At 35.4% G+C, this 23,441-nt stretch overlaps 4 protein-coding genes across 6 annotated transcripts; all 4 read left to right on the forward strand.

Annotated features, from left to right (window-relative positions):
- Positions 1-646: 646 nt before the first annotated feature.
- On the forward strand, positions 647-7,130 carry LOC105638150 (glycine dehydrogenase (decarboxylating), mitochondrial). The gene is made up of 15 exons (XM_012221900.4): positions 647-2,511; positions 2,648-2,893; positions 2,972-3,049; positions 3,257-3,357; positions 3,449-3,644; positions 3,765-3,890; positions 4,398-4,583; positions 4,666-4,779; positions 5,064-5,216; positions 5,487-5,675; positions 5,977-6,054; positions 6,131-6,256; positions 6,352-6,450; positions 6,623-6,740; positions 6,834-7,130. Exons 1-15 carry the CDS (start codon positions 1,237-1,239, stop codon positions 6,926-6,928), a joined length of 3,180 nt encoding a protein of 1,059 aa, XP_012077290.1. The 5' UTR covers positions 647-1,236; the 3' UTR covers positions 6,929-7,130.
- Positions 7,131-9,149: 2,019 nt separating this feature from the next.
- Positions 9,150-17,152, forward strand: LOC105638151 (Protein kinase superfamily protein). Of its 2 annotated transcripts, XM_020680676.3 has the most exons (14): positions 9,150-9,768; positions 10,501-10,551; positions 11,207-11,644; positions 11,860-11,963; positions 12,505-13,655; positions 14,230-14,270; positions 14,560-14,628; positions 14,719-14,819; positions 15,376-15,454; positions 15,554-15,652; positions 15,794-15,862; positions 15,961-16,010; positions 16,145-16,321; positions 16,415-17,152. In XM_020680676.3, the coding sequence occupies exons 1-14, from the start codon at positions 9,361-9,363 to the stop codon at positions 16,494-16,496; spliced, it is 2,919 nt and encodes a 972-aa protein (XP_020536335.1). In that variant the 5' UTR covers positions 9,150-9,360; the 3' UTR covers positions 16,497-17,152. The 2 variants fall into 2 exon arrangements, with proteins under 2 accessions (XP_020536335.1, XP_012077291.1); XM_012221901.4 differs by lacking the exon at positions 10,501-10,551 and having other exon boundaries at positions 9,153-9,768.
- An 83-nt stretch (positions 17,153-17,235) lies between these two features.
- Positions 17,236-19,438, forward strand: LOC105638152 (YCF36, putative (DUF1230)). Its single transcript, XM_012221902.4, has 4 exons — positions 17,236-17,892; positions 17,980-18,008; positions 18,387-18,443; positions 19,032-19,438. The coding sequence occupies exons 1-4, from the start codon at positions 17,379-17,381 to the stop codon at positions 19,248-19,250; spliced, it is 819 nt and encodes a 272-aa protein (XP_012077292.1). The 5' UTR covers positions 17,236-17,378; the 3' UTR covers positions 19,251-19,438.
- A 1,063-nt stretch (positions 19,439-20,501) lies between these two features.
- On the forward strand, positions 20,502-23,340 carry RTE1 (protein REVERSION-TO-ETHYLENE SENSITIVITY-like protein (DUF778)). Of its 2 annotated transcripts, XM_020680825.3 has the most exons (4): positions 20,502-20,827; positions 21,100-21,212; positions 22,235-22,610; positions 22,840-23,340. In XM_020680825.3, the coding sequence occupies exons 3-4, from the start codon at positions 22,302-22,304 to the stop codon at positions 23,257-23,259; spliced, it is 729 nt and encodes a 242-aa protein (XP_020536484.1). In that variant the 5' UTR covers positions 20,502-20,827; positions 21,100-21,212; positions 22,235-22,301; the 3' UTR covers positions 23,260-23,340. The 2 variants fall into 2 exon arrangements, with proteins under 2 accessions (XP_020536484.1, XP_012077293.1); XM_012221903.4 differs by lacking the exon at positions 21,100-21,212.
- Positions 23,341-23,441: the final 101 nt, after the last annotated feature.

Here is a 23,441-nt window from a genome sequence, read left to right on the forward strand (position 1 = left end):
AATATTATAAAATAATTTAGAAATTTTAATTTTAAAATATTTATTATTTATTTATTTAAAATAAATCACATTAATTATTTTGTAAAATTTTTTAAAAGTAAATGGTATAATTGTAAATATATTTTTATGTAAGATTAAAATAATTACATAAGAAAGCATAATATAAATTAAAAAAATAAAACATTTGTTAAATTATTTAAATATTTTTTATTTTTCAATAAAAAAATTATTATAGTTTTAATTATGAATTTTTTTAAATGGAAATCAATTGGAATAGAAAAAGCTGAGAAAAACGACTTAATTGTTATTTTTTACATATTAATTAAATTTTAAAAAATTAAAAAATTATTTTCTCGCTTTCAAAGTTAAAAAATTTGAAAAAAAAAACATATTTTCTAATTTAGAAAATTACTCCAATTTTTTAGTAAACAGCCCCGGAAGACGTTGTTTTATTGATTGAAAAATTGCAGTCACGCTGTACTTTTTATTTTTTATTTAAAAAACAAACAATGAAACTAGCAAAGGAGAGTAATGGCTATAGATCTCGTGCCTTTTCGTTGTGGAGGAAAAAAAAATAAAAAAGAAAAATTAAACGAGGTGAAGGATGATACGCTTAAAACTCACTGACTCTGTAAGGATTTCATCACAGCATGGGAAGATTTTTTTAAGTGCTTTTTGATTGGTGAAAAAACCCTAACCCTAAATTGTTTTTGTAATCACATCATACATAAAGATAGGCAGGGTGTGAAAGAGATTCTGCCAACCATGAATCATCTCTGATCACACTTTTCAAGAAAAATCAAAATTTTTGAATGAAAATGGGAAGCAATTTCATCCATTGATACTCAATCTTGTTTTCCTTCAATTTCTTCCATTCATTTTTGCTTTTTGTTTTGTTTTAGATATTGGTAACGTTTTTGCAGATTGTAAAAGAAAAATAACTGTCCTTTTCTTCATAGGTGCCCAGTCAGCCACCACCCACCACGACCAACACCACCAGATCTTGGAGCCATAGATTTCTAATATTTATATACGACTAACATATATAAATATTTATACACAGACAAAAATTCACTATATTATCACCAACCCAACTCTCCGCTTATTCCATGGAGCAGAAATAATCCCATTCTTTTAAATTTCTCTTTTCCTCACCAACCCCATTTGCCTATTCTCTCCTACTGGTTTAAGAAAAAAAAAAAAAGTTCACTCCTTTTTCCTCTGTACATTTTATTCATGGAACGTGCAAGGCGGCTTGCTAACAGGGCAATCCTGAAACGGCTAGTTAATGAATCGAGGCAATGTAGCCACCAGGGCCGCAATGAGTCATCAGCTCTCTTAAACTCTTCTTCTCCTGTATTGTACAGTCCTTCTAGGTACGTTTCATCATTGTCATCTTTTGCTTCTAGGAATCCTAGATCAGGGTTTTTCCAAGGAGGGAAAAATGTTGCTGCTTCTGCAGCTGGTTATTATGGTGTTGGGTCGCAAGTTCGATCTATTTCTGTTGAGTCTTTGAAACCTAGTGACACCTTTCCTCGCCGCCATAACTCAGCCACTCCAGAGGAGCAAACAAAAATGGCTGAGGTATGTGGGTTTGATAATCTTGATTCTTTAATTGATGCTACTGTGCCCAAATCTATTAAAATTGATTCAATGAAGTTCCCTAAGTTTGATGAAGGATTAACTGAGAGCCAAATGGTTGAACATATGAAAAAATTAGCATCAAAGAATAAGGTTTTCAAGTCCTATATAGGGATGGGGTATTATAATACACACGTTCCGCCTGTAATTTTGAGAAATATAATGGAAAATCCAGCTTGGTATACACAGTATACGCCTTATCAAGCTGAGATTTCTCAAGGGAGATTGGAATCTTTGCTTAATTACCAGACTATGATTACTGATCTTACTGGATTGCCTATGTCAAATGCTTCATTGCTTGATGAAGGAACAGCTGCTGCTGAGGCAATGGCTATGTGTAATAATATTCTAAAAGGAAAGAAAAAGACTTTTATTATTGCTAATAATTGTCACCCTCAAACTATTGATATTTGTAAGACTAGGGCAGACGGATTTGATATCAAGGTAGTTACTATGGATCTTAAGGAGATTAATTACAAATGCGGCGATGTTTGTGGGGTTTTGGTTCAGTATCCGGGAACTGAGGGTGAGATTTTGGACTATGAGGAGTTTATTAAGAATGCTCATGCTAATGGGGTTAAGGTTGTTATGGCGACGGATTTGTTGGCGTTGACAGTGTTGAAGCCTCCTGGTGAATTGGGGGCAGATATTGTTGTTGGATCAGCTCAGAGGTTTGGCGTTCCGATGGGTTATGGAGGTCCACATGCAGCTTTCTTGGCTACCTCACAAGAGTACAAGAGGTTGATGCCTGGAAGAATTATTGGTGTTAGTGTTGATTCTTCTGGGAAGCCTGCTCTGCGTATGGCAATGCAAACTAGGGAGCAGCATATTCGCAGGGACAAGGCTACCAGCAACATTTGCACTGCTCAAGTAAGATAAAAATTGTTCATATTATTAGCATTTCCTTTGCTTGACTGTAGACTCCTGTAAAAATTAGTGAAACACCACTTTTAAATGCCATGTTTTTCAAACACATATGTTGAGAGTAATATTATCTTCTATTTAGGCATTACTTGCAAACATGGCTGCTATGTATGCTGTCTACCATGGGCCTGAAGGCCTTAAAGCCATTGCACAAAGGGTCCATGGTCTTGCCGGAGTCTTTGCACTTGGATTAAAGAAACTTGGGACAGTGGAAGTCCAGGGCCTTCCCTTCTTTGACACCGTGAAAGTTAAGTCTGCTAATGCACATGCAATTGCTGATGCTGCACACAAGAGTGATATAAACTTGCGAATCATAGATGCAAACACTGTAAGTTTAATCCTATCTGCTGTATATCTGCCTACAATTCAATATCATGGGGTTAGTATAATATTGTTTGCTTTTCAGATCACTGTTTCCTTTGATGAAACAACAACTCTAGAGGATGTTGACCAACTTTTCAAAATTTTTGCTGCTGGCAAGCCTGTAAGTATTACTAAATATTTCTATCTGTTCATTTATATATATATATTTTATGCTCTATCTTTTCTTGCTATTATGGATTCGAGCAGATATAATGACAAAAGTCCACTCCAACTAGTTTGGGATTAAGGCTTAATTATTGTTGTTAATGGTTCCAGTACATCACTATTTTAACCATCAAGTTAAGATCTCCATTTTTCCAAATTTCAGGTCCCTTTTACTGCTGCATCTCTGTCACCAGAGGTTCAAAATGCAATCCCTTCTGGGCTAACAAGGGAAAGCCCATTCCTGACACACCAAATCTTTAACATGTAGCACCTTTGTCCTGCAAATTCGAACATCAAGGTTATTTTTTGGAAGCCACTCTGATATTTTTCTCTTTCTTTCGTCTTTTTTTATTAGGTATCATACAGAGCATGAGTTGCTCAGGTATATTCATAGGTTGCAGTCGAAGGATCTCTCTTTGTGCCATAGTATGATTCCACTGGGATCTTGCACAATGAAATTGAATGCAACTGTTGAAATGATGCCGGTGACATGGCCTAACTTCACTGACATTCACCCCTTTGCTCCTCAAGAACAGGCTCAGGGTTATCAGGTAGGGAGTTCCTCATGTTATTTAAAGTGAAAATTGAGGTGTTTTTGCTATGTTTCACATGGCCAACTGTAGTGCCTGAACTATTAAATTGACCTTTTTCAAATTCTTATACTCTTTAAGGAAATGTTCGATGACTTGGGCAAATTATTGTGTACAATCACTGGGTTTGACTCATTCTCATTGCAACCTAACGCCGGTGCTGCTGGAGAATATGCTGGGCTGATGGTTATTCGTGCATATCATAAGGTACCTTGGATCAACTTGTAAACAGTTTGTTCATTCCTTCTAGCTTTAGGCTCTTAGTACCTTGAAGCTTGCTTACGCTGAGAGCTCAGATCAAGCTTTTCATGCTTTTTGATTATGTTCTATGAGACTTCCTTCTCTTTATATAGAATTTTGTCAGAAGAAAAAGGAAAAAAATTATACGTGACTATATTTATAATAATCCTGGAGTGAACACTTGCTATTTTCTTCGAGCTCTTTTCATTGATAGTATTCCTAAAAATGATTCATTCAATGGATTTTGCATGATATCTGATATTACATTCTATATTCCTCAAATGAATAATTGAACAGAAGAGAATATTGGTTGCCGCAGTCTCTTGCCACTTTTGATTTTGTTACATTTATTACTGTTGTCCACGTCCAGAAATTCCATCTTACTTATGCCACTTCATTTTATAGCATTTTTATTCCGTTTTCCTTCCTGGCCAAGTAATTATGCTAATTTCGCCCCTTTAATGGATGTTTTAGTCAAGAGGAGATCATCATCGCAATGTATGCATCATACCTGTTTCAGCACATGGGACAAATCCTGCAAGTGCTGCCATGTGTGGAATGAAAATTGTTGCTGTTGGAACTGATGCCAAGGGAAACATTAACATTGAAGAGCTAAGGAAGGCTGCTGAAGCCAATAAGGACAACCTATCAGCACTTATGGTATGGATATTGTGTTTCCTTCGTGGTTTATTTTTATGTTGGTGGAATGTTACCAGTTATCTGATTCTATTTTAAATTTTAGGTTACATATCCTTCCACTCATGGAGTCTATGAAGAAGGTATTGATGAGATATGTAAGATAATTCATGACAATGGAGGTCAAGTATACATGGATGGAGCTAACATGAATGCACAGGTTTGTTTTCCCATGCTATATTCTATTACTTTAAATTTACGTACTTAGTAGTCTTTCTCTTCTATAAGTTCTCAAATTGGTTATGATGTTATTTCATTGTCTCTTCTTTCCAAAAAAATGGAAATAGCTTCAATTTTTCACATGCATTTTTTGCTCAACATTGCTACGCACAAAAGTTATTAAGAATCCTGTTTTTTCACTCATCTCCTATTATGGTATAAACATTGTCGTTTATTATATATTGGTGAACATATCATTTTAATTTTAAGCGATGGTCCTTGCAGGTGGGTCTGACAAGTCCAGGTTTCATTGGAGCTGATGTTTGCCATCTCAATCTCCATAAAACATTTTGCATTCCCCATGGAGGTGGTGGTCCTGGGATGGGTCCTATTGGAGTGAAGAAGCACTTGGCACCATTTCTGCCTTCACATCCTGTGGTACATATTCTTATTGCAGTGAATAGCTTTTCATGCATTTGTTTTTTTGGGGAACTGTTTCGACTCGGTATTAAACTGCTTCACAATCTATCTAATAATGCCAATAAATTCAATCAAAAGCTGAAGCAAATTGTCACTTCTTTTTATTAATTTTTATTGTTGAATTGGCTTCAGGCAATCATCTAAGTTTCCTTGTTTATGTTGTTTACTACTAAGATTTCTTCTGTCTTTGTCATTTTGTTCTAAATTTCTTTTTTATTCCCATTGAAGGTATCCACTGGTGGTATACCAGCCCCTGAAAAGACTCAACCACTGGGTACCATTTCAGCTGCACCATGGGGATCTGCACTTATCTTGCCGATATCTTACACTTACATAGCAATGATGGGATCTCAAGGACTAACAGAAGCTTCCAAGATTGCCATACTGAATGCAAATTACATGGCAAAGCGTTTGGAGGTTTCTCATTTTCCCTTAACTGTCTTTTCCCTTATAGTATTAAATCAATCAGTTTTGTGAACAGGTGATGCCTGTTGTGAACTTCAAGAAATGATCATGAATCCTTTGTCTTTGTTAGTGAAACAACTATAACCATTGTTAAACTTATACTGCTAAATTTTATAATGTGTTTGACGTACCAGTTGACTTTACTCTTTCAGTAGAATATTGCATTCTGACTTGTGAGTTCATTGTTAGAAGTAAACTTGTAGACAATTTTTGGCCTTCATTTAATTTTTTTTATCATTGTTTTGCTTCTCAGAATTACTATCCCATTCTTTTCCGTGGTGTCAATGGAACAGTTGCCCATGAATTCATTGTGGACTTGAGAGGCTTTAAGGTAATTATGTATCTGCTTTAATCATCCCCCTTTCTTAGAAAAAATCCATCACAATTAATTGCAATACTCCTTGCAGAATACTGCTGGAATTGAGCCTGAGGACGTTGCCAAACGTCTCATGGACTATGGATTTCATGCACCAACAATGTCATGGCCAGTTCCAGGCACACTTATGATTGAACCCACTGAAAGTGAAAGCAAGGTAAAAGCTACTGACAATCTCCATCTCTTCGCATTCTCCAATTGCTTCTCCCCTCTCATGGAGTTTCAATCCAATTCTTCTTTTCTTTTTTTCAGGCAGAGTTAGACAGATTCTGTGATGCCCTTATCTCCATTAGGCAGGAAATAGCAGAGATTGAGAAAGGAAATGCTGATATCAACAATAATGTCCTCAAGGTTAAATGGCCTTCTCCCCTTTTTCTTTTTTTTTTTTTTTTTTTTTTTTTTTTTTTTTTTTTTTTTTTTTTTTTTTCCAGTTGAAGTATAATGCCATTGAATTTTTCACCAGCATAGTTTTGATGCATTTTTTTGTTGTATATAATTATTGTTGATTAAAATGTGAATGCAGGGAGCTCCACATCCTCCATCTTTGCTCATGGGAGATACATGGACAAAACCATATACCCGTGAATATGCAGCCTTCCCTGCTTCTTGGCTTCGCACATCGAAGTTCTGGCCTACTACAGGTGAGCTTTCTTGTATTGTCTTCTTATTATCCATTTTTATGAATACCCTCTTCAGTTTTACTGATGACTCCATTGTGGATACTGTTATATCAGGACGTGTGGACAATGTGTATGGTGATCGCAACCTCATCTGCACCCTTCTCCCAGCATCGCAGTATGTGGAAGAACAGGCTGCAGCTACTGCTTAATCTTCACAGATGGGCTCCGTGGTGCTATATCTACACGAAATGCAAAAATCTTCTCTCTTCATCTGTACATAAGTTATTCATATTCATGTCTCATTTCAGCTGGAAAGAACATTAATTTGTCAATGTACTGATAATCAGCTGTCTTAATGACAATTGTTGCTTACTTGCAACATAACTTCTGTAATTATATTTGCTTTTCATCTTTCTCCCTCTTCTATCGCATCTCAAAAGCGATTTTAAAATATTCTCTCTCACTTGGTTTTTCGAAAGCTTAGATACAAAGATGATAAATTTGTAATTATACCCTTATTTTCTTTATAAAAAAATTGAAGTGATTCAATCAATTTTTATAAAAAGTCAAAAACTTCCAAAACATAGAAAGACGAAGGGAGTATTGAGTATCTTATTATTATGTTGAGAAGGATAATTACCATCTTTTATATAATTAGTAGCTTGCTTGCTCATTTGTTAAAAATTTGTTTCTGCCTTGATCAAGGCACTTGCTTTGCATGGTCAGGTCACCTTCTGTTTATTTATTCTAAAATATTTGTGAAATTTGTGGTTTCAACTGATTAATAAATTTTTTCCACATATATTTTTTATATAACCAACGTTTATTGTTTCAATTCCTTAAAAATTTCGATACTTATAAATTTTAAATGTGCCAAATATTTAGGAAGCTACAACCAAAATCAATTCAATCGGATTATTTCCAAGAATGGGTAAATGTTTGGAAACAGTAAATTATTTTGATTGGCTGTTCTTGAATTCATTACCTTTCAACAACAATCTTATCCGCGATGGATATGATCCAAAAAGAACTGATCGTTGGACTTCCAAAGATAAAAACAAACAAACGCCTTTTGGCCGCTAATAGGGAATGTTTCCCTCTTTTAGGGTAATTGCTCTATTTGCTACATGCTAGGCTCGTGGAACTTTAATTCCAAACCCACTCTTTATTTCCATTCCAAAATGGAAAATTCAATTTTCTAATTTTCCATTCGGATTTTTGGATAGATGCTCATATAAAATTATAATCAATAAAAAGATAAAAAGGCGAAAATTATAATTATAATGTATGCCCTCATATTAATATATTAATAATATAAATTAATACGTTTTTTCTTGAAAAAATATCAAGCATAAAATTATAATATTCAGTTTTATTGTATTATCCGATGATAAAAAGGCGATATTCAATTATTTTATATATTATTAAATTATAAAACAGATATAATTGATCACAAAGTCACGATACAAAATGGGCATGGTCCAAGTCACCAAATAACAAGAGATTAGCTTTCACAAATTTCCAAACAGGACTTAGGACAATTTAAAATGAAAAAGAAATACCAAAAGGGTCCGGTCAATTCAAAAACAACTCACAGGCCTCTCGTCACCGTGTATGTCCATAATCCCTATGTATTTTGGATTATACCACGGTTTTGTACATTCTATTAACTTAAATTCAATTTTATATAGTGCCACTGCACCTTCATTTCCAATATTGCACCCGCACTAGGAAATTAACACTCCTTCTCCATATGATTGTTTTGCATAGAATAATTTCATTATTTAAACATAATTATGTACATTTATTTAGCAGTATTCCAATTATTTCATTATATTAATAATAATTAAATATAATTATTGAATAAATTCAACTGGTTCTATATTATTTATGCATTTCACCTATTCTTAAATAATTTTAAAAGACAAATAATTTATCTTTTGTTATATAAACTTACAATACAAATTTTCATTTAAACCAAAATTTATAATTTAAACCAAAATCAAGTTTCATTTTCATTCCATATTATCATATTATCAATGCATTTATTTAACCTCAATGGAAAAAAAATATCTTTAACTGCAATAAAATTTTGACTATGGATTATACATTTAGCGACACCAACTTATCAATTTAATGTCATTTAAAAATATAAAAACATTAATGAAATGATTAAATGAAGCTAAGATCCTAAAAGGCTTTAATCATTATTATTGAGACTATTGAGTACTGTCCGAAAGAGATCACAAGATCAAGGTATGGACGGTGCAGAACTGCAGATCGATCGACTGCAGTACAAGACAATGTGAACGGACGTAGATAAACATTACACTGGTGTCCTTGACTTTGTCAATATAAAAATGGTGTATTGTACTTTGTCTTTGTGCAATACAGTGTGTATATTGGAGGGAATGAATGGGCGAGCGGTTAATTTAACTATTTAAGTCTCTCAAGTGGTGGTAGCTTGACGAGAAGGGTGCGCAGGATAAGCGAATCTTCGTTCAGTACTAGTAAGCGCAGGTTAAGCTATTAGATACAGAGACAGGGAAAAAAACGAAAACAAACCTAAAAAACTTAAATAGAAAGGAACTAAGGAAAAAGAAAACCAGAGAGAGATTTTCCGAGTTCTCGTTAATGATCGATGTCGAAGATGAAGCATCTGCTCAGAAAGCTCCATATCGGTGGTGGCATCAATGACCACCAACGATTAGGCGACGCCCGACCCGTGGCTAACCCGAGTGCCAGCCCAAACCCCTTATCATCGTCAGCAACGTCTCCTTCGTCTTCAAATGTTAGAACTGGAGCCGTTGAATCGCCTGGAGGGGATCGGGTGGCTGCAGGGGATGGGAATAGTGGTATGGATTTTAATTTATTAGAAGAGGAGTTTCAGGTTCAGCTGGCTTTGGCAATTAGTGCCTCGGATCCAAATTCACTTGACGATCCGGAGTCAGCTCAGATCGATGCCGCCAAGCGGATTAGCCTTGGGTGCCCCGTCGCGCCGGTTCCTGTCACCGATGCTCTAGCCGAGTCTCTCTCGCGTCGGTATTGGGTATGTGTTGACTGTTTATACGTACATGCCTAGATATCTATATGCAAGTTTGTCCCATTTTTTAGGTTTTTGATTTTGATGAACTGGAGTATATGAGGTGGGTTTCGGACTTCTGGATCTTATACCGGTACTATGTCAGATTCCATTTCGTTTTATGGATCAGTTTCCTAGAGTTGGTGACTATAATTTGTTTGATTTCTAATTTTGTCATTTGGTTTTCCATTTTTGTATCGCTTGGTGTTTTCAATTAATTTGGTTTTTATAGAGCAATTTTTTTATCATTTTCGGTGGCGTTCTGTTTACATTGTACGTTTTTAATCGTTCTATTGAAGATTAGGATATACTTATGTTCTCAGTTTCTCTAATTATAAGATTTTAGGCTAGTTTAAGTTAATTCGGGAAGAAAAAAAGGATGCGTTCATTTACTACCAAGTATAATACGTCTTTATGAGGCGAATATCCTATCCAAGTAACTGAATGTTTTTATGAGTTTGTCAATACTTTTTGGCGGTTTCCATTAAATGGCTTCGATTGTTTGTGAAGATTTCCTTCGCGATAATTATGCTTGAAAAACATTTCCACTACTGTTTTGCTTTCTAAGCGAGAAATGGAAAAATTAATTAATTCCCTGTTTTATTTGTGTGCTCGACTTCTTTTATCCTGGAAATTAAAAATTCTAGAGCAGTTGAGTGGAGTTCGTTTACAAATTAGTCGAATGGTTTTGCATTGCAGAGTTTGTGGAAAGAAACTATTGACTGGAGGGAATTGAGTAGTCTGTGCTATGTAAGTTCCTTATGTTTCTGTGTGGTTTACAGTGGTGGTCTTTGATTGGCCTTTTTGAAGAATGGTTTTGTGCTCTGATATCCATGAAATAAAAGCGGTAATCAAGCATTTGATGTTACAAGAGTGAATTCCTTATATGTTTGTAGAGAAGTTTATGCAATCTCTTCATGTCCCTCGTATTTTAGCTGATAAACTTATTTTGAGATATATTTTGTATTTTGTTCCAACTAAAAGCTCCAATCTAGGGGATACTTGTGTCAATTAGAGACTGGAATGTTGAGTTGTAGACTTCTAATATGAGGACGGCTATACTTCTCTACTATTCTGCACTTCTTCAAAAGTTATTTAGGAGCTTAGGCTTTAGGAGTTGCACACATCATTTGAAGATATGCACATAAAGATTATACGTCATAATGCATTATCCAACCACATAAAGTTACAAGAAGAAAAAAGAAGCTAGCTGAACAAGTGTTGTAAAGTCTAAGATCCAAACATGTTCGTTCATTGTTGTGCCACTCCCTAGTGAACTTTGTATAGTGGAGCATAATTTTGACGTCTTTCATAAAGTTTCCTTACCAAGTCTATATCTTCCAGATTTAGATAATCGTCTGTGTCTATCAAATTTCCCTCTAATTTTGATATATGTTTGATGCAGAGCTATAATGTTGTGAACTATAACGATAAAGTGCTGGATGGCTTTTATGATGTATCTGGTGTTACCTCAAATTCAGTCGTTCAAGGAAAGATGCCATTATTAGTGGATCTGCAAGCAATATCTGTCTTTGATAATGTTGATTATGAAGTGGTATTGGTAAATCGCATTGTTGATCCTGAACTGCGGGAGCTTGAGAGAAAAGCTTATATAATGTCCTTGGAGAACCGAGTCTCTGATGGCTTGCTTTTAAGTGGCTTGATACAGAAACTTGCTGATCTTGTTGTTAATAGAATGGGTGGTCCAGTCGGTGGTGCTGATGAGATATCAACAAGGTGGACCCGGAGAAGCTATGAGTTACGGAATGCTTTGAAATCTGTCATTCTTCCCCTTGGACAGATTGATGTTGGACTTTCTCGTCACAGGGCTTTGCTTTTTAAGGTTGTGCGATCTCTTTTAAATCGTGGTAGTAAGTGAAACTGGCTGATTAATGAAACACATGCACTCTTGGCTTCTATATGGCATCCTGTTTCTTTCAACTTTTCATAGTTCTTAATAAGTTTTTGCAATTTGCAATGCCTATTTTGTATAATTGCTTTGGGTCCTTTTAAAGAAAGTTCTGATAAAATTGATTATTCCAATATTTTGTTCTCTAGGTGCTAGCTGATAGAATTAATCTTCCATGCATGCTGGTTAAGGGGAGCTACTATACTGGCACTGATGATGGAGCTGTAAATTTGATTAAGATTGATGATGGAAGGTAATGTGGTTTTACTTCTAATTTTTTTTTTTTTTTTGTTAATTTTTTATCTTGCTGGCCAAGTGGCATCGCAAACTAAATTAAATAGATTCTTTATTGTTGTGTATTACTTCTTTTATACTTGTTCATGTGGACCCAAATTTATATGAGGCCCTTTCTTTATATATCTCGACGGCAGCTGGATTCTGTGTGATAACTTTACTGGTGTTTCCATATTTTGTCAGTGCACTTACACTGAAAGATTTCAAAAGTATAAAATCTATGAATGCTTGATGCTATTCTTGAGATGGTGGAAATAATCACTTTTCTTACCAATGCCAATTCACCTACTGTTTGTGTTTACGTTATCTGCTGCAGTTAATTCATTTTTCATATTTCATTGTTCTTGAGTAATTGGACCTGTGTTTCATGTCCAACATAAGGACATATAAGTTCGAAGGGGGGTGTGCCATCTTGTTATTTTTCCCTTTTTTTGTTTTGCTTTTGGTTTCAAAAGGTTTTATGAGAATATTGATGTGCTTGATCTGATGCTGTAATGCAGTGAATACATTATTGATCTGATGGGTGCTCCTGGAACACTAATTCCTGCTGAGGTGCCCAGCAGCCATCTCCCATGTCCTGGATTTGATATAACGGGCTTTGCTGATCTTACAGATGCTGCCAAAGATTCATCTTTGTTGCTGGGTGAAGGACCCAGGGTTCAGGCACTGCCACCTAATGTGGATAGGATTCCCCAGGTTGGCAACTTAAGGACGGAAGAGGCATTACTTGTGGGCTTTAAAACTAACGAGGTTAATGCAAACCTGGTTGAAAAAGCTCAAATTGAGACATTTGAACGTGAGTTTGGAATGCTTTTCCCATTGTCTCATAGATCTCACGAGGACTCATCAGGGAATGGAAGGCAATCATCGGCTGAAAACATTAAAGTTAAAAATGTCTCAAAATATGTTATATCTGCTGCAAAAAATCCTGAATTTGCTCAGAAATTACATGCTGTGCTGTTGGAGAGCGGGGCATCACCTCCTCCAGATTTATTTTCAGATACAAATCAGCAGGATCAGGGTAAACAAAAGGTTTTTGAAAAAATTCATCCAAAAAATGGGGTAAACATAGATGATGAGTTTCATTGTTATTCTGACAAGTTATTGGCAAGGCATGCAGAATATGCTGTATCCTTAACTGCAGAAAATACTGAACAAGGATTGCCTGCTGAGGGGCCAGCTAAACAACAAAGGGAATTGGAAACGAATTTTCTCAAATCTCAAGTGTCTTTCCCTTCTGATGCTACTCATGAGGGATTTATAGTTTTTGATAGTAGAACCAATGAAAAACAGCATCTAGGTGCTGTAAGTGTTGATACTGTTCCTCCTAACTCACCAGGATTGCTTGGAAGGACGATGCATGGGAATCATGTCCATGGATCTTCCTTGTCCTCAGCATTGGACTTTTGCCAAATACCACCTGAAGATACCTTAGTTCGTGATAATAAGCGGTGCTTCCCTGATGAGCTTGGAAGGGTCTTGAACATGGAAACAGGCAAAGAATCTGCTATGAAGTCAACTGAAACATTCAACAGTGGTCTGCATATTTCTTGCAATGGTTACAGTGAGAAAATTCACCCAGTGCTTGGAGAAGTTGCAGAATGGGAAATACCATGGGAAGATCTTCAGATTGGGGAACGCATCGGCATAGGTAAGACTTCTTCTTATGAAGTTCCACAACTTTATGGTGAAAAAATACATCGCTGCGCTTTATGCTATGATTTTCAACTTTTATTTTGACTTTAGGCTTGAGAGTTCTTGTCTACCAATTGTTTATGTAGCTTTATAAAGTTTTTCTTTCATTCATGGAAGTTCTATATACAAAGGATTTGTTTTGCACAAATAATTCGTATTTTATTACTCTATAACCAAGGTCTTGCGACATGATTAATCCATAGAATGGGAAGATTTTTTATCATAATTTCATTAAAGAAAGCCAAACTTACTCTTCTACAAAAGGGATTTGAGTAAGCTTCCATTTTCCAATCTAATCCCAGTAAGATTAATAATTTGCTAAGCTATGTCTTTGGATGGTCATGGACCCTTGGCTGAGAAGAAAAGGTAATCTAGTAGGCAGAGCAATTCAGAGCATGCCTCTTCATTTCTTTCTAAGCAGTGATTTGATTTAATGTTTTATAGATGCATGTACTGTTAGAATATGATGCGTGTTTTGACTGCTAGTATGCTTGTTTTATGACAATCTCATTTGATATCCTCTCATGCAGGTTCATATGGTGAGGTCTACCATGGAGATTGGAATGGCACTGTAAGTTATATTCTTCAACGTTGTATTGGTTCTTCAACCATGTCTTGCTATAATATGTCATCTCTCCTTGTTGGCCATAATGATAGGAATGTATGAAGTTTGGTGACACAGTCCTGCTCCTTATAGATTGAGTGGTTTTCAAGTTGTCACTTTTGATATTTAATGGATGCTGCTATAGTGACAGTATTCAACTTGCTGCCAAAATGATTTGACTCCTAATAGCTTAACTGTTTTTTGTGTCAAATCTTTTCGTCTATTTTGATGGTTTATTATTGGTTCTCCATGATAGGAAGTTGCTGTGAAGAAATTTTTGGACCAAGATTTATCTGGAGATGCATTGGTCCAGTTCAAATGTGAAGTAAGCACCAGTTGTTAACTTCATACACTATATATACCGATTTCTCATATAATAACATTTGGATCAACTCCAACCGATTGCTTTATGCAGGCTGAAATCATGTTAAGATTAAGACATCCTAATGTTGTTCTGTTCATGGGAGCAGTTACTCGCCCCCCACATTTGTCAATACTGACAGAGTTCCTGCCCAGGTTCTCTCTCTCTCTCCCTCTCCTTCTGCCATCCAAATTCCTGCTGGATCTATGTCATATTTTCTTCTTTAAGAAAAACATTACGTTACCATCTATCTGATATTTGAGTTCTTGTTCACATTGGTGCCTTGTGAAATTTGATCGACAATATGATGAAAGCTTTAAAATGTTCACTTGAGTACCTCAAAATTTTCTTAATCATGCATATGCTCTTTTGCTTCTCACTGCTAGGTTTTTGTGATAACCATTATGAATCTTACTGTGGTTATACTCACATGCTTGTATGTTTACTTGCACCTGATATTTTGTTTAATCTTTGGCAACAATCAAATCTGATTCTGAGTTATTCCATGCTTTTTCTGTAAAAGAGTAAGTCTCACTTGTTAGCTTTATTTTACTGCATTAGTATTAGATTGAAGGTTATTGTAGGGATTTTTCAAAATTTCATCATTGGCCTAGTTTCTGCCAAGAATTTTTTCAATGAAAGTAGTTGCTACTGAGTCAATCAATAAATTGTCTATCTTCTTCTCATATTGTCCCTCCTTATTGCATGCAGGGGTAGTTTATATAGGTTATTGCATCGTCCTAATTCTCAACTCGATGAAAAGAGGCGAATGCGAATGGCTCTTGATGTGGTATTAGTTGGATAATCTCTCTCTTCTTGGTAACTTAAGGCTTAATTTATTCTATTTTTCTTGCATTTTCTCTACTAAGTAAAATATTTCTTTTCGCAGGCCAAGGGAATGAACTACTTGCACACAAGCCATCCTCCTATTGTGCATCGCGATTTGAAGTCTCCAAATCTCCTTGTTGACAAAAACTGGGTTGTTAAGGTTGAGAAACGAAAAAAACCTACCTTACAATATTTTTTTATTATTCATATTGTTCGAATAGAATAACGTTGAGTGCTTCATCCTTGCTGAAAAATCTAATTAGTATATTTTCCGCGACATATTGTGTAATTCCATCAACAGGTCTGTGATTTTGGATTGTCACGCCTGAAGCACCATACTTTTCTGTCCTCAAAGTCAACTGCTGGAACGGTAAGACATCATCAAGCATATTATCGTGTGGGTTTTTTCTTGGAATTCTTGTGTGTTCTTCTCAACCAAATAACAAGAAGTTTGCTTTTGTACTGTAGCCTGAATGGATGGCACCTGAAGTACTAAGGAATGAACCAGCAAATGAAAAGTAAGTGAGCGTGATGCTAATACTTACACATTTTGAACCTAATACCCCCATACAATTGCTGGAGTGTAGGCATTTTGTCTTAGAATTCTCGATAAGAATGTTTCTTATAGAATTTATTATCGGCTTCCTTTCAGATGTGATGTGTACAGTTTTGGTGTAATATTATGGGAGCTAGCCACTTGTCAAATTCCCTGGAAAGGCTTGAATCCGATGCAAGTCGTAGGAGCTGTGGGATTCCAGAACAAACGTCTTGAGATTCCAGAGCATGTTGATCCAGCTGTTGCGCAGATAATACATGATTGTTGGCAAAGGTGAGTTCAAGACCCGGCTAATATATATATATTTTTTTTTTGGGTTTATATTGAACTTTATGTAAAATTATAAGATTTTGATTGTTTTTGCAGGGAGCCACAATTACGGCCCTCTTTTTCACAACTCATACCCCGTCTGCGTCACATTCAACGTTTATGCGTTGAAAGAACGTAACATACAAATGCAAGCAACATACAGACTGAAACATTACAAATGTAGCTTTAAAGTTGTTTCTGAGCTCAAAGAGCTGGAGCAGCCAGAAGGTTTATTTTAATTTTATTTTTACTTATTTGATGCCAAGTAAGAGCATACTGGACGGGAAAGTGTTAGTTCATTCAAAGTGGGGACTCAGCACAAACCCCCGTTGGTTCAACCCAGAGTGGAGATCCTCCTAATTGTTAATCTATCTGCATAAGTGCAGTGGAGGAGGATGCCGTTGGGAAGTTGCTTTAAGCAGCATAAATAGTTATTGTCAATCTTACATGTAAGAAAATCAGAGTAAAAAAGAAAAGGAAAAAAGAAAAAAGAAAAAAAAAATATTTCAATTTAATTTTCTCTCTACATTGAGATAATGTCTGGGGAAGCAATCCCCACTGCGGAATTGTAAACGTGTGATCTCTACAGGTCATTGTGGTAAAGAAAAAAAAAAAAAAAGAAAAAGAAAAGCTTATGAAGTGTTTATATTTATTTCATAATTCTGTTTTACTTGCAGAATTTGTAATGATTTTTAACTGTGAATTTCAATGTAGATTGTAATTGCGACTGTAAAGTGAGCAGACTAAATTACTTGAACAAACTTTGGGCATAAATTTTATTTGTGTTCGTGTGAACTGTGAAGTGATTCTTTTCTTTGTGGATTCTCCATGAAAGATTGATAATTAATTGCGAAGGGAGTGTTAGAATATTTTTTCTTTATTTCTCTTTGCAATTGCAGCGGTTTCATCATCCTTACCATTGATCACGCCTGACCCGCCAAATCAAGCGACGAGATTCTACCAAAAATCTCAAACAATTTAGATAATAGCAGAGTGATTAAGCGAGAGAAGAGAGCCGACCATGGCAATTATACTCGTTGAATTATCACCAAAACCACCTCCTGTCCTCTTCGCTCCATCCACTACCAACTTTCATCTCGCTCCGATCATTCCATTCGCCAAATCAAGATTACACCGACATCCTACATATAAATTTCCCAAAATACCATTGTCGTCGTCATTTAGAAATGGAGGCAACACTCCTTCTCCGTCTCCGTCTGAAACCGATTGCCCTGTTCCACTTGACCAGCAGCCCATAAACGAATTCCAGAATCTCTCCACCTCTTTCCCCTTTTCTTGGGCTTCTGGCGATATTGTTGAGTACTTTTCTCGGTTGTTCGTTACCGGCGCTTCTTTCGCTTTCCTTATTGGATTGCCCGTTGCCTGGTTTGGTTCGGTGAGGCCAGAAACGGAGCCATTGAAACCAATTCTTGCAGGTCTATCAAGTGGAATACTCGTGGTTAGTCTTGCTGTAGTGAGGATGTATTTGGGTTGGGCTTACGTCGGGAATCGACTGCTCAGTGCTACCGTTGAATGTAATTCGCCCCTGCTCCTTGTTTTGCTCTTTTTTACTCTTGTATTTGAGTGAATGCCGGTTTTTAATCTCTCTTTTGTTTTTGAAGATGAAGAGACAGGGTGGTATGATGGTCAGGTACTTCAAAATATGGCTCTCCTTTGTCTCTTTTTATTCATTTTATAAATATTCTCTTAGCAGTAACAGTCATCAATCAATTGCGATCATTGCTTAAATTGCTCATGCTTTTTGTGTTTTGAGACATCTCTTGAAACTTGCAGAAACGTCCTAATAGATTCATGTATCTTTCTTAGCTGAATAAGTTGTGGAGTTCAAATCAATATGCAAGCATGGTTCAAACTTTTTGTATCAAGCAGCTTCAGCACACTTCTCTCAGTTTTCTTTACTGTCCTAAACATTAGAAATGAAACATTTTTGTTCAGCACATTTGCATTGCATTGTTGTTTGTAAAATAGACAGACAGACTTGGAAGTCTAAATTGGATTTGGTCAACAGATATGGGTGAAGACTGCTGAAGTTTTAGCACGAGATCGTCTTCTTGGTTCATTTTCAGTAAGTACATTATCATATGGTATTTTTTCATTCACTTTCATGCTCAAGATCAATGTCCATTATATATGCGTCAGAGCATACTGTTTATATACAAATTACTAATAGTTAATTGTATAGGAAGGTTTTGCTGTAGGGTAATTTAAGAATGAAGTTATCTTTAGCCTTTATGTGAGGCAATGTTTCTGTTGTCCTTTCTGAAGAAATTAATTTGATACTGTAAATCTATAATCTTGTTCACACTCTAAATTGTGTTCTTGAGCGCTAATAGAGGTTAGTTTATATAATTTTATTTCTGGGTTCATGCTGGTGGGTTATGCTTAATAAGGACCTATGAATTCTATGCTTCTGCAACTGAGGATAGCATCTGTAAAAATTAGATGTTGAGCAGAACTATATGTTTTCACCTTTCTATTTCTGTTATTTAGTATCACTATGAGGCAGTGCAAAGACATCTGAAGAGCTTCTGCTATTCATAATGTCACCAAGTGATCATATTCATATGAAGTATTGTATAGTAAAGAGCTTTCGAATGGATTTATGCCCACTACTCTATTGAATTTAGGTTGATTTATCGTATTTCTCAAACAGGTTAAGCCCGTACTGAGCAGATTAAAGTACACGCTTCTTACTCTTGCAACATCATTATTAGTATGTGTTCTTCTCTTCATCAATGTTGATGGAGCCCAAAAGGGTTCACAACTAACATCCGAAGCAGCCATGGATAGAGCCATTCCTGGAGCGTACAATGATGAGTCAGCCAGATCATTTGAGCCAGATGCATTTTGCGGTGAGCCTGGTCTTTCCTAGTTGCAGAAAATTAAGCAGTTGTTAAGAATTTGTTTTGAAAAAGTATAGATTCAGGATCATATTCTATTTCTGTATAGTTGTGTATGTGCTTCTATTGTATAACTATGACGTATTTTTACTACTGGTGAACAAAAATTATGAACGATCTGCAAGTGCAATAACATAGTATTATTGTTTTGTTGGGTTAACTCAAAGATGATAAAATTAAAATTTTCATGAATTTTAATCTTTTTCTTTAAAAAATATTGATAAATTTATAAAGATTTTATAAAAAATAATTTTATCAATCTAAATAATTTCATAAAAATTTCAATGGTTATTTGATATTTAAATATAAAATGAAATCTAAGGAATCTGTTGGAACTAATGAATTGAATTAAATTTATAGAAGCTTAGGTCAGATTTTTTTCTCTCTGAACAGTGGATTCATCCCCTTTCCTCCTAATTTTGGTAAACATAATTGCTTAAATAACTGAAAAAGCTACCGCCTATCACAAGCTTTTCAACCTTTTGTTTTTTTTTGGCTGCATGTGTTATACTATTTTTATTTTTATTTTTTTACATTAAAATATTTATTAAACAATGATTTTACACTATAATAATTTATTCGGTGGCTAAAAGTATTCATCTTTAGAGCAAAAATAATTTTAAAATCCACTAACAGGGACAAAAAATGATCATAGAAGGACATGGATGGAGCAGCCCACCCCAGTCGTTGCAATTAGTCAAAGTAACCCATGTTGGGATGCCACGTCGACGTACGGCCATTGAGGGTTAAGACTAAAACCACAGCTCATTCATTGCATCCCAAAATAGAAAGTATCAAAAAGCCAAAGACAGCGTGCAGTTATGGCTTTCGCCTGCTGTTGCCTCACCTACTTTTTCGTCTCCCGAACAATTTCTTTTTTTTTAATAGATATTAAATTTTAAAACCGAAATAACACTAATGAATTAAACAATAACAGTAACAAAATACAGAATTTACTTTATCAAATTTGAATTTGATTTAAATTTCATAAAAAGCGTATTTTAAAAATTTAGAATTTAAAAATAAAATTTTTATTTATCAATTAATAAATAGTTTGCAGCATTTTATTTTAAAAAAAATGAGAAATAGGGATGAGAGTAATTAGTACTAATAAAATAATATATATACCGAAAAGAAAAAGTAATAGTTTAATAGTTATGGGGAGAGTTGGAGGGGCCCACCAAGGAAGCCAAAATGAGGAACGGTTCATGCATCTTTCCATTTTCTGTCATCCCCTTTCTTCCTCCCTTTTCGGACACGAACGTTGAGAAACAATTAATAATTTCCCCATTTTTTAAGATTTATTATTTAATTTTCACCCTAACCTCCATTAAAGAGGTCTGTCTTCTTCTCTCACATTAACCATCTCTGCTTCTTCACACACCATGAACTCAACCAATAGCAATACTCTCAACAGCTATAGCAACGAAAGAAAAGTTCTCAATTCTTCTAGCAAGCTATTAAGTCTTTGATTTTTCTTTCTTTTTTCAATTTTTTCGCCGACTTTATTTTACGCCCATTTTCTCCTGTGTCGCCGCCTATTTTACCGGTCAGTATCCCGCCATTGTTTATCAATTATTTACTGCCTATTTTTCTGTTTAGCTTATTATTAATTTGTTATTGCGGTATAAGCATTACATGAGTTCTTTTATGCGTGCGTTATTTCGGATTGAGAAGTCCTATTGCTCTGTTTGGTCTCTTAGAAAGTGGTGAATTATGGTGAAAAGATGGAATTTTTATTTTGTGGATTGGTATCTGATTATCCAGCGATATAAAAACGGAGTATTTAGTGGTTAATTTGAAAGTTCTATGGTGTATTAGGTTTATGTATAGGGTATGATGAGATCTGCACAGCTCTAATTGCTACTGATTTCCGTATTCATGAAGTTTTTGAAGATCATCAGTGACACAGCGTTAGAATCTCAGATCATTTGGTACATTTCAGTTCTGTCTTTTCTTAATTGGTTAAATAGGAAACATAACTCCTTCACAAAATCATGGCAATTTTTTTTCTTTTTTTTTAAAAAAAAATACTAATAAGTATTGGTTTGGCAAAATTTGAATGCTTGCGAGATTCGCATTCCTTGTGTAAAGAATTATTATTATTATTACTGTTTTGAACAGAAGAAATCATTTCATTAATGGCAGGAATCTGAAACATTAAATCCTACCTTAAACAAAGGAGATTAGAAAGACAAAGCTCAAATCCTAAACATATAACACTAAATCGCATTAAGAAAGCACAAAGCTCATAATTCTGGAAGTCAAACTCCAGCATAGCATGATAGCTTCATATGAATCGGTTAATGTGGGAACCAGATGGAAGGAATGCTGGAAATTGGTCATAATATGAGTGAAAAATGGAGACCTCTTATTGATATTATTGTAGAATGGGGAACTTTATGTTTGGTTTCACAAAATTGTAAAATCTTTGTTTAGCTATGATTAGAGATCAGGATTTTGCTTTGCTGACGTGTGACAATATGGAGCAATGGCTCCAGTTTCACAAATCTTAAAATCACTTCAGATTAGGATTTTAGTATTTTACCCTTCTTTTCTTCTCTCTTTTATATATTGCTGAGTCAGATGGTGGCATCATATAAGCAAGGTCTACTTACAAAAAAGTCCTGGTTGGAATTATGCATTTGGATACAATGTATGCATAAAAACTAGGAAAGGTTAATGGTTTTCTGAAAACCAGATTTTACCAGTTAAGATTCTGAAAACTTAAGGTGTTTCTAAACAACTCAATAATGTATATGTATAGATTATAATTATATAGTAAGAGCAATACTTGGATTCTTGAAAATGGTAAAAGTATTGGACTCTGATCGATATCAGAAAACGAGTCCAAATTCTAAGTTTTACTTCTATTCTGTGATGTATTTATTGTAGTTAATGTTTTATTACCAGTAATTTCAAAATATAATCAATCTGCTTGATTGTATTTTTACAGATCCATTATGTCTGAGGGTGTAGTTTTACATGTTGATTTTTAGCCATATAAAGGTGCTGCAACTCACATGCAACGCGGAAGATTTTCTTTAATGGATGTAAAAGGGACTTCTGACATTGAGCATATGCTTTCTGCATCAGGATTCAAGAATGAATGGTGGCCGTTGGATGAGATTGATCCAAATAAATCCAAGTTTCCATGCTGTCTAGTTTGGACTCCTCTCCCAGTTGTCTCGTGGCTGACACCTTTCATTGGGCATGTTGGCATATGCAGGGAGGATGGAACCATCTTAGACTTTGCAGGATCCAGTTTCGTGAATGTTGATGATTTCGCATTTGGTTCAGTGGCTAGATATCTTCAACTTGATAGAGAGCAGGTATAGAATTCATGAATTCTTCCTATAGTATTTCACCCTGCTGTGTTATCTCTCTGTCAATCTCTCATACAAGCAGACACTCACACAAACGCACTAGTGCTGCTATTGTAATCATCCTTATTTAGACAGTATTTTCATGCAAGTCGAGGGTTGCATTTGAATAATTCATTGCTTTATTAAAAAGATACCATCTGTTCTTGCATTGACAATTTTCTTGTTGTTAAACCAGTGTTGCTTTCCCCTAAACCTGGCTGGGCACACATGCAAGCATGGCTATATGCACACTGAGTATGGGACTGCACTCACATGGGATGAGGCTTTGCAGTCAAGCGTGCGACTATTCGAACATAAGACCTACAACCTTTTCACATGCAACTCTTATTCTTTCATTGCCAATTGCCTCAATCGACTCTGTTATGGCCGATCAATGGATTGGAACATGATAAATGTGGCAGCTCTAATTCTGTTTAAGGGGTATTGGATTGACTGGAAATCAATAATCAGATCATTCCTTCCTTTCACTCTGGTGCTCTGCCTGGGCATCTTTTTTGTCGGTTGGCCTTTTTTGATTGGGCTGTTTTCGTTCTCCTTTCTCCTAATTGGGTGGTTTTTCATCGCTACTTATTGCATGAAAAACCTGTTAGAGTGATAGAACTTGTGTAATTAATTTATGTCAGAGGTCTGTTTTTGGGAAGAAGCTGAATCAACGTAGTCTGGGTTCATTTTGCAAGTGTTCAACTTTCATAATACCTAATAACAGTATACATAGTCACAGGATAATGAAACTGACTTTTGATGTTAGGTTTTAATCTTCACCTGACATTGACTTGA

Source organism: Jatropha curcas, chromosome 8 (genome assembly GCF_041381405.1).
Source record: "Jatropha curcas cultivar XTBG-Jc1 chromosome 8, XTBG_Jcur_1.0, whole genome shotgun sequence".
Classification (NCBI taxonomy): Eukaryota; Viridiplantae; Streptophyta; class Magnoliopsida; order Malpighiales; family Euphorbiaceae; genus Jatropha; species Jatropha curcas.

What these genes read in the sequence shown, in the direction of transcription:
- LOC105638150 (XM_012221900.4), top strand. Translation starts at nt 1,237, where the DNA reads ATGGAACGTGCAAGGCGGCTTGCTAACAGGGCAATCCTGAAACGGCTA. An exon ending in GCAACATTTGCACTGCTCAA is followed by an intron (nt 2,512 to 2,647) that starts GTAAGATAAAAA and finishes TCTTCTATTTAG; the next exon opens with GCATTACTTGCAAACATGGC. An exon ending in GAGCTAACATGAATGCACAG is followed by an intron (nt 4,780 to 5,063) that starts GTTTGTTTTCCC and finishes TGGTCCTTGCAG; the next exon opens with GTGGGTCTGACAAGTCCAGG.
- LOC105638152 (XM_012221902.4), top strand. Translation starts at nt 17,379, where the DNA reads ATGGCAATTATACTCGTTGAATTATCACCAAAACCACCTCCTGTCCTC. An exon ending in CAGGGTGGTATGATGGTCAG is followed by an intron (nt 18,009 to 18,386) that starts GTACTTCAAAAT and finishes TTTGGTCAACAG; the next exon opens with ATATGGGTGAAGACTGCTGA. An exon ending in GTCTTCTTGGTTCATTTTCA is followed by an intron (nt 18,444 to 19,031) that starts GTAAGTACATTA and finishes TTTCTCAAACAG; the next exon opens with GTTAAGCCCGTACTGAGCAG.
- LOC105638151 (XM_020680676.3), top strand. Translation starts at nt 9,361, where the DNA reads ATGTCGAAGATGAAGCATCTGCTCAGAAAGCTCCATATCGGTGGTGGC. An exon ending in CTGACAGAGTTCCTGCCCAG is followed by an intron (nt 14,820 to 15,375) that starts GTTCTCTCTCTC and finishes TATTGCATGCAG; the next exon opens with GGGTAGTTTATATAGGTTAT. An exon ending in ATACATGATTGTTGGCAAAG is followed by an intron (nt 16,322 to 16,414) that starts GTGAGTTCAAGA and finishes TTGTTTTTGCAG; the next exon opens with GGAGCCACAATTACGGCCCT.
- RTE1 (XM_020680825.3), top strand. Translation starts at nt 22,302, where the DNA reads ATGCAACGCGGAAGATTTTCTTTAATGGATGTAAAAGGGACTTCTGAC. An exon ending in TTCAACTTGATAGAGAGCAG is followed by an intron (nt 22,611 to 22,839) that starts GTATAGAATTCA and finishes TTGTTAAACCAG; the next exon opens with TGTTGCTTTCCCCTAAACCT.